We start from the raw sequence: 15,333 nt of genomic DNA, 5'->3' as shown, positions 1-15,333 counted from the left end.
GTCTTGTTCGTGTTCTAGGCATCGCATCATTTCTGGGGTGTTGCCATGGAGTTTTCATGTCGTCGGTTGATCCTAGGCGAGTTTTTTTTTTGTGGGGGGATCCTAGGCGAGTTGCTAGGCTTGCTCTAAGCTTCTTGTTGTATCTTACGATCCGTGTTGTAAGAGAATTTTCTCTCCACATTTTATCGTTCGGCTGTGTACTGTTCGGTTTTGTTTCTTTACATATAAAGCGGTGCAAAATCCTTATTCGAGAGGAACCCAACTATTCATCTCAATTTTATATGATGGTAATGTTCAAGTTCAGATGGTACTTCACGTTCGTCTCTCAAAAGGGATGGCAGAGGAGAAAACTAAGAGCACCAACGGGGAAGATGATCAGGGCAGGAGTGGCCAGGATGGCATATGTGAGAAATAGTGGTTGCCTTGTGCTGCTATGAGGAAGTGAAGAGGAAGGGGAAGGGTTAGAGGCGGGTCATGTTGAAAGTCTCCCATTAAACGACTGATACACCATCCCATATAAAATAAATGATTCAAGGAAAACGTTGTAAAAAAATGATTCAAGCAAAAAATTCTGACATGGCCCATCGGAGCATATAAACAACGCTAGAGTACCCGCCGTTCTGGGGCATCTGCGTCCGCCGATCCATGCGGTGCGCTCGATCTACCAGCGCATGTACTTTTTACAGCTGTGTCAAAGGCTCAACCGTCCATCCTTCTTTACATCTTATTTTTACTTATGTGTGCCTAATGGGTGGGCCTCGTTTGCCTGAGGACCCAGCATTGCAGTGCGTTTTGCTAGCGTTCTGTGTGAGAGAGGAGGGGTCGCAGCGAACGCCCGGTAAAAACCCAGATTCCACTCCCTCCCTCCTCCTCGACCTCCCTCTCCTCCTTTTCCTCCTCTCTCTCTCCCTTGCTGCGCCGCCGCCACCTCTCCTCCTTTTCCTCCTCCTCTCTCTCCCTTGCTGCGCCGCGGGCTCTCCTCCTCTCTCTCTCTCGTGCCGCCCCACTCCTCCTTCTCCCCATGCTAGCCCCTCCACCTGCCATCTGCAGCGACATAGGGGCGGTCAGATCGTTGGGGTGAGCAGGCGGCCATCTCTGGTGTGTCCTATGGAGGAGCGGGGGTGGGTGAGGATGATGGTGATGGCGACCAGAGGCCCATGGCAGTGGGATGGAGGAAAGATGCAGAAGGCCGGCAATAGGCGAGCCATGAGCCAAGGCACGGCGTTCCTTCTCTGCTGAGGATTTGAGGATTGCTCAGGTTTGGAGCAGCAAACCATGAAGATATGGGGTTGCACGGGAAGCCACCATGATTCGCAGTTTGAATTGTCCCTGCAGCAGATTGGGGTGGATATGCTCGGCACCGGCGCACCACCCAGCATCCCTAGGTATAGCAGCCTTGAGCAACATCTCTTCCTAGCCTCGCCCCTGATCTACAACATTTTTGTTGTCCCATATTGAGAGGTTGTAGATGTGCACAATAGTTGTTTGTGTAAATATCTGAGGGGAAAGACTACTCAGGAAAGATTTTGATATTTATGCCTCTTCTTTTGTTTGAAGAGGTGAGCTTTTATTATGGATATTTACAATGGTGTGTTACTTCAAGTGCACCTCTGTTGTTCATGATATTTGGGCAATTTTGATGTTGAACATATTTACAGTAATATCATAACATTAAAGAAATCTTTACTATTTAGTTGTGTGCTATTACTTTTAGGATTGTAAGATTTGAAGTCCTCAAAATATCTGACAAACACCAAGGTCGACTGTTTCTTCCAGTCTTAGTATGCATTTAAGTCATATCTAAACTGATGGATACTGGTATCTTTGGTGTTCTTGTTTATTGCACAGGCAACAAAAGGATGATGGGGAGACCAAGCGAAGTATTCATGATGCTCTGTGTGTTGCAAGGAATCTGATCATCAACAACTCAATTGTGTATGGTGGTGGCTCAGCAGAAATATCTTGCTCAATTGTTGTTGAAGCTGCAGCGGATCGGCATCCTGAAGTTGAGCAGGTAATTGTGGTCTTGGAACTGGTACTACAAAAGAAAGTCATATATGTTTTAGAAGTGATTGCTCTTCTTTGTACTTTCAGTACGCAATCAGGGTGTTTCCTGATGCTTTGGATGCTATTTCCACTAGCTTTACCTGAAAACAGTGGTGGCGCTGGTCGGTCGTCGCCTCTCCACCGGCTATTGTTTGGCGGCGTCAAGCAGAACGCCGAGGATGCGCCGCTCTGTCTCAGGGCTCAACGCCCTCTTGGACGCAGAGGTTGGCAGGTTCTCGCTCTTCACCGGGGCTCCGACGGTCGTGCTTGGTGTGGCAGCGCTAGACAGCGGCAAGAAGGAAGAGCATGGGCAGCCCGCGATGCCAGGCCCCTGGCCCTCCTCCCTCAAGCTCAAGGCGGCGATGAGATGGTTGGAATGGTGCTGCTGCTCCGTAGGTACTAGCTTCTGCAGTGTCTCTTGCTCCCTCAATTTCCTTGCCTCCTCTTGAATTCAATGGACGCAGAACATGCTTTGACAAATTGGGCTGTGTGCACCCTGTTTGTGTGACGGCAAGAAGGGAGAAGCAAGAGATATATTATTTTTGCTTCGGTTAGTAAAGGAATAATGAAGTGGTATTTATTCGGTTATCACCCGTTCAATATTTTGAATTGTGCTTATGCTTATTGCAGCCAGGTGATTAGGGTGAATTGATTGCTCTTGGCTCCCAAATACTTCTATCAATGGCTCATGTTCAAAATACAAATAGGATATGTCACTGCATCTTATTCCCAAAGAAGTGTTGTGCTCTCCTTTGTTGTGAGCTCGTCACCTGTTGCGCTCGCGTCTATGCCGTTCTTGCGCCGGTGCTTACCATCTCTTTAAGGTGTATTATGAATGAGTTGCAGTAATACTCTTATGATTATAATGCATGAAAATCTGTGTCAACATAAGTGTACTGGTGACTTGACTTCGGACTGTAATTTAGTCTCTGTTATTGTTACTTGTGCCCAAGTAGCCACATTTCTGCTGACCGAGCATTCTGTCTGTAGTACCGAAAAATGCCCAGAACATTATGACTGGGTAAACATTATTTATTTGTATGTGAAAATTTGGGTAAAGCTTGTGGCTCCTGAATGGAAAGGAAGTATGGGTCAAGAAAACCTAGGCTGGTTGAGAAAATACACGAGTAGACAGTCATGGATTACATGGCCTAATTTGCTAAATGAACAATGGTCGAAGAAACGGTTGACATGCGCATCCTTTTTTTTGTAAACTGCAGGCCTTGATGGATGTGTCAGTTCAGTTTTCTTCATTTTAGTTTTTTGTTTCTGCAGCGAGATCTTATGCAGGATAAGTCAGTGATAGTAGTATGGGATAATCACTTTTGTAGGTTCAGGGAATCAGGTTTTATGCTCGGTGGGGATGTTGTTTGTCTACTTTTATCTTATGCAAAATAAGGTTGGGATTATATTATGGGGCAATTTGTTTTTGTAGGTTCAGCAATCAGTTTTTGGGATAATCAGTTTTTTTGTGGCATAACTAATTGTGAACTGTATCAGTGTAGATTTAGTTTTTCCTGAGTTTTGTGTAGCCTGTCATCTTTGCTTTTCTGTGTTTTCTCCATTTTATTTTCAGTTTTGCTGCCAGATAGGCAATGAGTCAGTAGATCATGTTTTCACCTTGTTTTATTCAGGCATATTTTAGTTTTAAATATTCCCCAGTGATATTCATTCGTTCAGATAAAACTTTTTAGACTCTTAACGCAAATGTACAGGGGTATAGTTGGGGGAGGGGTTACAGACAAATCTCCAGACTGAAACTTCTTTTGTCCAGCGTAATGAGGCTTTTTTAGCCCTCCTTGGTCCGTAATGCTTCAACTTTTTTCTGTCTACTTGCAGTTTCCAATCGCTGCATCTTTTTACCTCCTACTTCATGATGTGTGTGGTGTATTACTCAGCATGCAGATATACTCAGGGGCAGGCAGGGATGCGTTCAGTGTGTACTCCCTCTTATTTTCTTTCTTTGTATAGGAGTATTTCATTTGTATCAGTTTATCTTATTTTCTTTTTTTTATTGGATTATTCGTTGTTCTTCTATGGGCCGTCAATGGCATAAAATGGGTTCTGTAAACTTCATTTTTTTATAATCATTTAATTATTTATCAAGCAGTTGCCACTGTAAAATATTATCATCAGGCCATTGTTACCCTCAACATTAACTTTTTGCCTGAAGAGCTATGTGATACAGAAAAGAGCCTTTCCTTTCAGGCACTGCAAAGGAGAGTATGATACCAGGATCAACTAGCTAGGCAAGGTATGGAGGTGTATAATTCACTTGCTCTGTACTCTCAAGCATATGGGATCTAATGTTCCTGATGAAGATATTTCCCTCCTTCCACAGGCTTTTTGCTAAGGTTAAATAAGAAGAGATTGCACTTTTAAGAAGACCTCTTGTTGACTATTCAGTGAAGGTACCATGCATACTGCATACAAAATATTATATTACCTTTTTTACCCCCTTCCACGTGCTCTGTTTTCACTTTCGGTATGCATCCACAAAATCTAACTGGACTCTCTTGGTTTGATGTCTTGTATTTCGAAGCCAAAATACTTAATGAGAAACATATTATGGAAAAGCGCATTGCATATATGCGAATGGTAAGTATCTTTATCTTACCAGGTTAAAATACTATCTTGGAGTACACCAGACTAATTGTATAACACATTGTTTTCAGGCATTTGATCACGAGCAACAAGATTTGGTTGATGTTGCATCAAAATCTTTAGCCTATAGACAAGACATAATCCCAACATGTCAAGATATTGTGTTCTCTCTATTGATTTTGACATCACTTCATAATATCGGTTGTCAGCCTGTTCTTCTCACATTAAAACATCATCGTTCAGTTATATGTACTAATTAGTCGCATGTGCTTTTGTTGGGCTTGTCAGTATCCTATTTGCCTGGAGAAATACATGTTGTGGTAAGCCGTAATTGTTAGTCTTGCTCATATGCATCCACAAAGGGTATCTGCCATTTTCCTTGTGGTACTCTTGAATCAGAGTTATTTTTTTATGCCGCTCTTGTTCTCCATTCATATTGATTTAGTAGCAAGTTGTAGGTTAAATTTTGACATCGGATAAAATTCTTTGCAACCAGAGGGTCAATGTCAAAGAGTCATATTTATCCAGCGGTCCTTCCTGTAGAAAGCAAGAACTTTTTTGATGCCGCTCTTGTTTTCCATTCATATTGATTTACTAGCAAGTTGTAGGTTAAATTTTGACATCGGATAAAATTCTTTGCAACCAGAGGGTCAATGTCAAAGAGTCATATTTATCTAGCGGTCCTTCCGGTCGAAAGCAAGATTTTTTTATGCTGCTCTTGTTCTCCATTCATATTGATTTACTACCAAGTTGTAGGTTAAATTTTTACATCGGATAAAATTCTTTGCAACCAGAGGGTCAATGTCAAAGAGTCATATTTATCCAGCGGTCCGTTCTGTCGAAAGCAAGAAAATGTTCTGAAAGGTTTGTTGACAGTTATACAAGGTTCATCGACTTATCTTTTTCTTTGTCATTACTTTGAATTTGTAGATTTGATGATATGTTGTCATGTTCTCTTATTTCACCACTGTCATGAGGGCTTATAGTTCTGCCATTTTACATATGTACGGTTTCTCCATTCGCTCAACCCAGAATATGGAATTGCTGGAATTTTTGAAATGTTGGCAAGTTCCCTTCCTTCTTCGCCTCCCTCCATTACATCCCCAAGGATTCATAACTTTCTCATTTTAGTTGTCTTTTCAAGAGTTTTGTTAAATTCTTGATGAACTGCACATACGCAGCACAAGGCTTATCAGACAAGGTTTTATTTTGAGAACCTTTTAGGTAAATATGAGTATGATTTTATTATTTTCATGGATGTAATTTTAAAAGTTCACATTTCTCTTTTTTTATAAAATGGACTTGCCCAATATCGATATTGTCTCGAGTAAGAAATTAATCTTTTGTTTGCCTAAAATTTTGATTCATGTAAATTTTATAGTTGGTTTATTTCACAGGTTTGGTTTCTTTATCAGAGGTTGCTTGATCTGATGGTGGATGAAACTTGGTTTGGTTGGGACTGAGTCATTTTGGCTCTTCTTGGTGGCAACTAATTACGTATTTATACCGAGAATCAATAAACATGAGGCAGGCTGACCAGCTTCAAATACGTAATTAGTTGCCACATAGCGGTTGTCACTGGAGACTTGACCAGCCTGGACTTTACGTACTTCCTGTGTTATTTCTTCTTTGATTTAGGGAAAATCAATTGCATGAGATAAGTGTCAAAATTAGTACTCGCCGACACTTACTTTGGGACACTTGTAAATAGGTGTCAGTTCTAATTTATCTCACTCTCGGTTTTCACATCTGATTCGGGGTCTTGAGCCCTCCTCATTCATTTGAACATGTGATTTATTTTTATTTCTACTATAAATTGAGCTAATTAGAAATTCTATAAATGTGTTTTTCTTGATAAATTAAAGCTTCTGATGATGTGTACTGGATTTTCATGTCTTTTCTTTCATCATAGATCAGTTAGGTATTATCCAGGCCCATGTACCCGTCCTTGATGATGGCTTCCATGAGCTAAGGTTGCAAGGGTAAACTAAGTTGGGATTTTGCAGCGGTGAGGGTCACAACTATCGGTGGAGATGAAGCTAACGAGCTCACAAAAATTCTACAGATTCATCAAACACCGAAGGAGGTTAGTGTGTACCTGAGCGGCAACAGCGCCCGTTATGGTCTTGTTGGAGCCTCCCTTGCTGTGGAAAGTCACCAGCTTCAGGGAGCGACAATGGCAACTACAAGGATTTGGCTCGTTGATACGAGCAACGGCGACCCCATTTGTCGATTCCGCAGCTCCGAGCTGCAGCGGGAGCTGCCGGGCCGTTGAGATGCAGATGGAGCTGTTGCGCCTCCGAGCTGCCAGGCCGCCGAGATGCAGATGGAGCCAGTGGGAGCCGCTCTGGTGCCAAGCTGCAGCGTGAGCCGCCCACGAAGATGGAGCCCAAGGTGCCCTCGTCCACCTCCTCCTGGTGCTTTCTCACTTCACTTCAGCATGAGTAAGGGGGAGGGGAACCGGATGAAGAACTGGTCGATGGAACCAAGGATGCCAGACACGTTGTTGGCGTTCTGGGTCCTGGTGGCAGTCCGTGAAGCAACTATTGACGTGTGTTTTTGTCCCTCGGCACAAGTATCTTAAGGGCATGACTGTAATTTTCTTTATCTTTGAGGTTTGTCATGTTACTCAAATTGTAATCCTGGTGGAGCCTTTTGGTTCTGGTTTTAATGAAAGCAGGGAGCCCCCCTCCTTGGGAGGGCAGGGCTCGAAGTTTGCCAAAAAAAGGACTAGCAGTCAACCACGGAGCAGAAGATTTGAACAGAATTGCAAATTTGCCAAGGGGCAGTAGAGCCGTTTTGCATGGTGCTGTGCAAATCGGTAGTATTTTTCACTTATGCATGTGTTATCATGAAGAACTTCATTGCCGCACAAACCATGAAAAAAAATGTCTTCAGATCAAAGAGAGATTGTAGGTTGTACTTCGTTATAAATCACAAATCAGTCACATATGCATGGTTTGAATATTTGGCTCGCTGTCGCTTTTTGCCTGATACAGTACATACACAGCCATCTTATGTCCAGTCCTGATACACTAGCAATTTCATACTAATGGCCTGTGAAATTAGGTCCAATAAAACCAGTCTCACTATATTAAGACACATGAATCACTATTAAACATGCCAACTGAAACCACAGCGAGATAAATCAGCTTAATTATTCCACTACTTCTTTCCAGATGACAGCAGTTAAACAAGAGGAGGCAGACACAGCCAGTGATATCAGCGGTGTCCAAATTACCCATTGTAATGCTCAAAAACATACTTATAATTGTTTGTACATCGGAAAGAATATTGCTTCTTCTTCACTAATGCGTGCTATTTGATCGGTCTCTTTTTTAATTAACACATATGCATGCAAGTTGATCAACAATCTAATAAAACAAACTTATTCTAGGGTCCAATAGGTGTTCTGTTTGCTATTCATTAATGCTCTGGTTTATTTGTTGTTACATGTACAAGCAATGCTTACCGCTTCTCACTAATTATACACGATAAATAGCCTTTTCTATTTTTCACTGATACACACAATCTAATTTACCATCCAATTAAATGAAATGTGTTTTCGGATTCAATAGGTCTTCTGTTTCTTTATGTTGTCCTCTGTTTGCTGTTCCAAACTCTTATCATGATCACCTTATCTATTCGTCACAGCCGAACCGATGTGTCGCAAGCACAACAAGCCATTCGAGTACATTCATCGCCCACGCAAAGGAAACTCAATCCAAAAGTTCAAAGGCAACAAAATCAATCTAAAGCCTGGAAAGTCCATTCTACGCGGTAAGAGCCACATTACTCTTCTCATTCCAACAACTCTCGCGACAACTGCTAAATGGTATAACTTTGTACAATTTCACATAGGTGAGCCTAGCATCCACCACCTAGATGAGTTTAGTCGCCATGTTGTGTAGGGCAACACAGTTGAGCTCTACAGACATAATGTTCGTAGACTGCGAAAGATCATCCGCAACACCACCACACCTGATCGCTACTATGTGTGCCACACGATGGAAACGTTTGCTACAGTGGGAAAAAGGATGGTAATCTTTTGCAGTTGCTCTGTCCTATTTCATACCATGGCATCGAATAAAATGATATACTAACTAGCCTTTAATGTCATTTACAATACTTTGGGGTTCACTTTTCTATGGGCTCTCTTTTCCCACACATGGATGCTGACCATGGTAAACTGCCAATCACTACTGGAGACGGGATTACCGCTGTCACAACCCGCTTTATCAAGGGTGTTGACAAAAGGGTCACCATCACTAGAGGCTGGAGCGACTTCTTCCGTCAGGCGCACATGAAGAAAGGTCAAGCATATGCTTTCGCCTTCAAATGCACTTTCAAGGGACTGCGCCTGATCGTCTACTCATTATAAACAAGTTGCAAGATCACCTTGTTATATAACTTAGCATTAGTATAGATGTCTACTAAGACTTCTATGTTTATCATCCTTTTGCATCTTATGTAATCCTAAGACCATCTTGTGCGTTATTTGCTGCTTAGACTGCTGTTGGTATGCTTTTGAAACATCCATGATGAAAGATATATATACTCACTCTTACAATACTTGGCTTACACTCGGCCTTTGCGCCATTGGCGCAACGGGTCATCTAGTTGAGTGAATGCATGAGGTGGAGTATGGCTGATGTAGCTTATTGCTGATGTGGATAGGGTGCATGCTAAGAGAAGTCACATAGTCAGTTTAGGTATTATAGATGAGCGAGTGATTCTCCTACCATGCATGTGAGGTAGTTCCCATTTGGATAACAATGTGGTCATTATACACGGTAAAATTTGGCTCGCCTATAATATCAGAAATGTAACCTTGTCACTATCACCATTGCTGCCAGTGTCATTGTAACTAGTGGTTAGGACGCGCCCTAGGCGCGTCTCTTGAGGCAGAATTGTGCGCACTAATCAAGCTACCGCACTTGTTAACGTCTATGTATTACATGATGCATAGTTTAGTGAAAAAAGAGACAATCCAGATGACAAAAGTGGTACGATAGTGGTTAAAAGATATAATAAATGCATTATTACTTTTAGCCTTGCATTATATAGAACACATGAAAGTGAGACAACGAAATAACACTATAGTCGAATCAAAGAAGCCATGATTGTGGTCTAGCCATGCTAATTCATCAGCGACGTCTTCTACCCAATTAGACCTTACTGTGGATGTTTATTACCCTTTGACTCTGATTCCTCCTTGACATTGAGAAATAAATGGCAGCAAGTAACACCAGTTCCAGCTTTTCAAGAACATTTAGCATACTTTGAAGAAGAAACTTGGCTAAAATATTGTAGCCATCACCCCGTTCGGGCAAATTTTGATTGAATGTTGCAACAACCAGTTAATGAATTTCTCTATGTACTGTCATGGCACTGTAGGCGCATCCAAATCTATATAATAGCAAAAGAGTAATATCAGCAATAGAACATGGTAGCAAGATGTAGTAATTAAAGTCTCATACATCAAAAGATACTAACTAAAGTGTATCATGCTGAACTTCATGAAAGAGTGGACTTTGTTTCCTAACAAACCTTCCGGGAAGAATTTCAGCAAAACAGAAATCACACCATTTCTAGCTTCTTTAGAGGATATAGTTGCTATACATGGAAGTTGAGATTATTACCATTTAATAATTCAGAATCTTGCATCTGCAGTCTATAGAGGAGAAGAAATCAAACGATCCATATGGGGGTATCGTCTAGTAGATGGTGCGCGGATTTGGAAGTAGACAAGGGAAGGTTAGTATAAAAATCACTAGTCATGCATCTCCAAGTCCTAATAGGACCAAGTCGCCTTTCTTAACTAAATGTTTACCAGCCATCTCTACGCTGACAAATTTGACATGTTTGTCAAAACACAGCAGCAGGTGTAAATTCAGTGAAGTGACCGAGTTGTTTAAATTCATTAGTTATGTTGGGTGGTCAAGAAGTGCAGTCAATCACTCTTGAGAGCATAACACTTGGAATTCCTATTATGCATGCTCTATGAACTAACAGTACTACATCTCAAAATTTAGGTATTACCGTAACCAACAAGTTCATAGCAGCTACAACCAGTGATGACAGGTAACCTATCATAATGGTACAAAAGTAAGCATCCTGAGTGTGAAACTCATCTTATCATGCAAATGAGATGTACACGGAAGTAACAGTGACCATAAAAATATGAAATGCTGACATAAAATGGACATAGTGAATTACTTCTTCACTGAGGGGGTAAGCCTGAAATGCAGAGTGCCCAAGAGGATCAATCTGCCAACCAATCCTTGGAATCTGACTAAATTCCTCATTGATGAACCCGTGCCCCAGTGTAGTTTGATCGATCATGTCAATGTAGCATAGTCGCCTCGTCGTGCATGCGCATGCCCCTGTTTCTTCAGCATCACAAGGAGTAATATGTCGTCATTGCAATATAGAGCAGAGACATGATTGCCAATGCGACAAGAAAGTTGTTGAAAGAGCTAGCCTAGATGAATTCCACCCGTCCGGAGCTGACAAGCCCCTTCACCGTATCCTTAATAATGTCGTTCTGCTGCCTCCACCATCTGCAGAAAAACGCTTGCAACCAACCATTTATAGACGATTACTAAAGAAAAATCATAGCGTCAAACCCAAAAATGAACACACATTGCAACACCATCCATTCCATTTGGATGTAGAACTGCTGGTCTAGCTCCAATTTTGCAAATAGACAGCAGGGAACAGAGTTCCTATCTATCGCAAAGAAGGGGAACAAAGTTCCTATAATACTCCGATAGACATGAAATGGCTGTAAAGCAATAAAGTGGCTAAGTTTTTACGTAACCATAATAAATTGCTTTGCAACCTCCCAATTCCACACCTCCAACTTGTCCAGATTGTTGGTGAACACTGACAGTCTCCTTACCTTCTCAACATAGATTAACTTGCGGTTCTCGTCCTTGAGCAGCGCCGACACAAGGGAATCCAGCACGTTCTGGACGCACGCGCCCTGCGACCAAGAAAAAGACACATGTTCTGCTTCAACGCTAGATATCCAAACTTGACGGCGATCGAAAATGTAAATCTAGAGATAAAACAAGAAGGGCAACCAATCAAAGTGGGGAGGGAAATTCTCGGATATGTTGGCAGAGCGAGTGGGATCAAATCCAAATCCAATACATAGTCAAACTGACCAACCGAAGAGGATTTACTTTGCTCGTTAGCGACACCGTGGATCTGGATTGGAGACCCTGTGCGCCCGATTTTTTTGACGCACCTGACGGCTGTGCTAAACAAGCAGGCTAGCCATGCTCCGCCTTCATTTGATCCTGAAATCAGCATGGGAGCGTGGATCCTAATAAAATACTTTGACAACAAATATTCCCCATTCATCAAGCTGAGGGGCAAATAGCTCCCATGCGACATCTTTGAGTTGAATCGTCTCTCATGCGACGTCGTTGGTTGTAATGGCTCTCATGTGACGTCTCCCAGCGCAGAAATAGCTCAAGCAAGACAACCCGTTTACGCGGCTAGTTGGCTGTTAGTTAGGCTGAGGTTTGGTTAGGACACCGGGGGTTATGTGCTCTGACTGGTGGGGTCCACCTAGGGCCACGTAGTCAAGAGTCAACCGTCCACGACTCGACCGGTGACTGTGTGACCGTGCTCGACTCGCCCGTGCTGGACTGGGCGAGCGGCGCCGCCGTAAGCATCTTCTCTGGCAGCGGTTTCTTCTCCGCGGTGGTGGAGCACATTTCTCGGTAGCGGCAGAGCTATTGCGAGTGAGCCCGAAACCCTAGTCCCACTTCCCAAAATTTTGGGGGATCTGTGGCCTCATGCTGCCCCTCTGTTTCTTGGCGATTTAGAATCTCTATTGGATCCGCGGCCCGCCCGGTGGTGGAGCGCCTTTCTCGGCAGCGGCTATTGCGAGTGAGTATTTTCCAAACTCTAGTCCCATTCCCCAGAATTTTGGATAAATCTGTGGCCTCATGCTGCCCCTGTTTCTTGACGTTTTAGAATCTCGATTGGATAGGAGCGCGGGGGCTGAATGAGATGGAGCGAGGAGACAGTGCTTCAAATCGGTAATTGCGCCCTCTTTTCTATTTTAGCTGTTATCGAACTCGATTTGGTAGTGATTGTCGCTTACACTGCTGCCGCTGCCTTCCATTGACAAAACAGGGGGGTTCAGGTTCTGCCACCACATTCGCAATTATAGTGCAATTTTCCCCCTGTAAAGCCAAGCTCAGTGATGGCAATGTCCAAGACATTGATAGAGATACCACCGTGAGGTTGGATGTAGAATTTGCAGATGTTGATCCCCAGGAATTGGAGAGCATGAAGGAGAAGGCCGTGGGCAATTTGGTGGAGAGAATTGGGGAGAGTATTGTTTGGGGTCCAGAACAAGAGGTATCTCTGCAACGTTTCGATAACTATAATGGTGAATATGTGAGAATTGAAGATGGAGAATCCATGGTTGCTGAAATTGATCAGCAAAAAGGGTGGGCAAGCAAACAAGTAACATTTTATGCTGAGCTAATTGATCTGCAAACTCATTCCAGAGTTGGTTATGTGCCATGAAAGATGGCTGCACAGGTGGAAGATAATGAGTGGGTTTCACAAAAGAAGATGTTGGCATTGTTGACTGAACCGACTGTAGTAGCTGAAGATACAGGGATTGATGGAGATGGAGAGGAGGGAACCCATGGTTCTAGGAAGATTGTTGTTGACTGGAATGTAGTAGAGTTGAATGAAAAAACAGATTTGGTCATTACACCAATATCTGACATTGATATGGCCGAAATGTTTGGCATTCAAGTTGATGACAAAGATAAGGAGAAGGATGACAGTTCTTTGCCTGCTGATGGTAACACATGCCCTAGAAATGCAAATGAGGATGAAGAAGAGCTGATGAGAGAGGCTGCAGATGATGTGGATGATGCAGATGATAATGAGCTGGTTTGTTTGTATGACAAAGAGAACCCAGTTATTGAGGTGGGAAAGTTGTGGCCAAGCATGAAGGAGTTTAGGATGTCTTTCAGGACCTATGCAGTGAAAATAGAATTTGATGCCAAGACTATGTGGACTGATCGAAAGAAATTTTATGCTCGGTGCAAAGGTTATGATGGTGGTGGCAATCCTTGCAAATGGTACTTGTCTGCCAGACTACAACCTGATGGAAGTACAGTAAGGGTAAATCAAATACCACACCAGCATACATGTATGACCACTTCACAGAGAGTTTCAAAGATGACATCACAACTTTGGGTTACAGAGAAGATTACTCCTATTTTAGCCAAGACTCCAAACACTACTGCAAAGAGGCTTAAAGTTGACTTGGAGAAGCTGTACCCCATCCAGCTGCAATATACCACAGTGTGGAAAGCAAAACAAAGGGCCATGAAATCATTGTATGGTGACTGGGCAAATACATTTAGGATGTTGTATAGTTTTAAAGCAGAGGTGGAGAAGAGGTCACCTGGAAGTGTGGTGGAGATAGATACAGAGGTAACAGAGGATGGCAAGGTTTTTTTCAGCAAGTTTTTTATGTGTTTGAAGCCTTGCATAGATGGATTCAAAGCAGGTTGTCGTCCATATTTGAGCATAGACTCATCTTTTTTGACTGGAAAGTGGAATGGTCAGTTGGCTGCATGCAATGCTCTAGATGGACACAACTGGATGTTCCCAATTGCAATAGGAATGTTTCAATCAGAGACAGAGGCATCATGGATATGGTTCATGATGCAACTAAAAAGATGCATAGGGCCAGTTTCTCCTTTGGCCATCCACACAGATGCATGTAAAGGGTTGGAAAATGCAGTAAAAAATGTTTTCCCCCATGCTGAACAGAGGGAGTGCTTTGGACATATGTGGATGAATCTGATAAAAAAATTCAGAGGAGATGAATTTGGGCGCATGTGGCCAGCAGCAAGATCCTACACCAGACAGACACATTCCTATCACCTTGGTAAGATATTGGCATCATGTAGTGATAATGAATTTGCTTCATGGTTGAACACACACCATTCTCTGTTGTGGTATAGATCAGGTTTTAATACTGCCATAAAATGTGATCATATCAATAACAACCTGGCAGAAAGTTTTAACAACAAAGTGAAGGATTTGAAAGACTTGCCTGTGCATGACATGGTGGACCAAATAAGGATCATGATCATGCGTTTGTGGGAGTTGAGAGGAAAAATTGCTAATATTTTGGAAGGGGACAAGCTTCCAGCAGTGGTACAACAGGTGGTCAACAGGAGTAGAAATCTTTCACATCTATCTGTTGAGAAATCTTCCTTGTGGGGTGCTGAAGTTAGAGATACAAAGAGTGGCAAGAGGCATGTGGTAAATACTTAGTTGCATGAGTGCACTTGCCAAGAGTGGCAACACACTGGAAAACCATGTGAGCATTCCATACTTTTTTTGGCATCTAAACCCAGGTTAAATATGCACCCATATTTGCATGAGTATTATTCAGTGCAAAAATTCAAAGCTGCATATGCTAGTCCAATTCCTGCACTGACTGACCAATCTCAGTGGCCTGAGGTGGAAATAGAATTTACCTTGTGTCCCCCTGTCACTAGAAGAAAGGCTGGGAGGCCAAAACAGAGAAGATTCAAAGCTTGGTTTGAGAAAGGTGGTTGTAGTAAGAAGGGGAAAAAGGAAAAGGAAAAGAATGATAAGCCCAAAAGGGCTCAAAAAGGTAAC

General features: G+C 42.6%; 1 protein-coding gene and 1 long non-coding RNA gene across 6 annotated transcripts; one reads left to right on the top strand and one right to left on the bottom strand.

Moving 5' to 3' along the window:
- Positions 1-890: 890 nt before the first annotated feature.
- LOC109747428 (uncharacterized) lies at positions 891-6,083 on the top strand. 5 transcript variants are annotated; one of them, XM_073509388.1, is made up of 8 exons: positions 891-1,385; positions 1,849-2,014; positions 2,142-2,442; positions 4,255-4,300; positions 4,388-4,457; positions 4,589-4,644; positions 4,722-5,514; positions 6,048-6,083. In XM_073509388.1, exons 1-4 carry the CDS (start codon positions 1,276-1,278, stop codon positions 4,293-4,295), a joined length of 618 nt encoding a protein of 205 aa, XP_073365489.1. In that variant the 5' UTR covers positions 891-1,275; the 3' UTR covers positions 4,296-4,300; positions 4,388-4,457; positions 4,589-4,644; positions 4,722-5,514; positions 6,048-6,083. The 5 variants fall into 5 exon arrangements, with proteins under 5 accessions (XP_073365489.1, XP_073365488.1, XP_073365487.1 ...); XM_073509387.1 differs by having other exon boundaries at positions 4,388-4,644; XM_073509386.1 differs by having other exon boundaries at positions 2,142-2,596; positions 2,677-4,300; positions 4,388-4,644.
- Positions 6,084-9,516: 3,433 nt separating this feature from the next.
- LOC141042153 (uncharacterized) lies at positions 9,517-10,702 on the bottom strand. The gene is made up of 3 exons (XR_012203969.1): positions 10,293-10,702; positions 10,147-10,200; positions 9,517-10,059 (listed from the first exon to the last, which is right to left on the bottom strand). It is a non-coding gene; the product is annotated as an uncharacterized lncRNA (long non-coding RNA).
- Between the last annotated feature and the right edge of the window lie 4,631 nt (positions 10,703-15,333).

This window comes from Aegilops tauschii, chromosome 2, assembly GCF_002575655.3.
Source record: "Aegilops tauschii subsp. strangulata cultivar AL8/78 chromosome 2, Aet v6.0, whole genome shotgun sequence".
Lineage (NCBI taxonomy): Eukaryota > Viridiplantae > Streptophyta > Magnoliopsida > Poales > Poaceae > Aegilops > Aegilops tauschii.
Note: the sequence above shows the minus strand (reverse complement) of the source record. Positions and strands in the feature narration are given on the sequence as shown.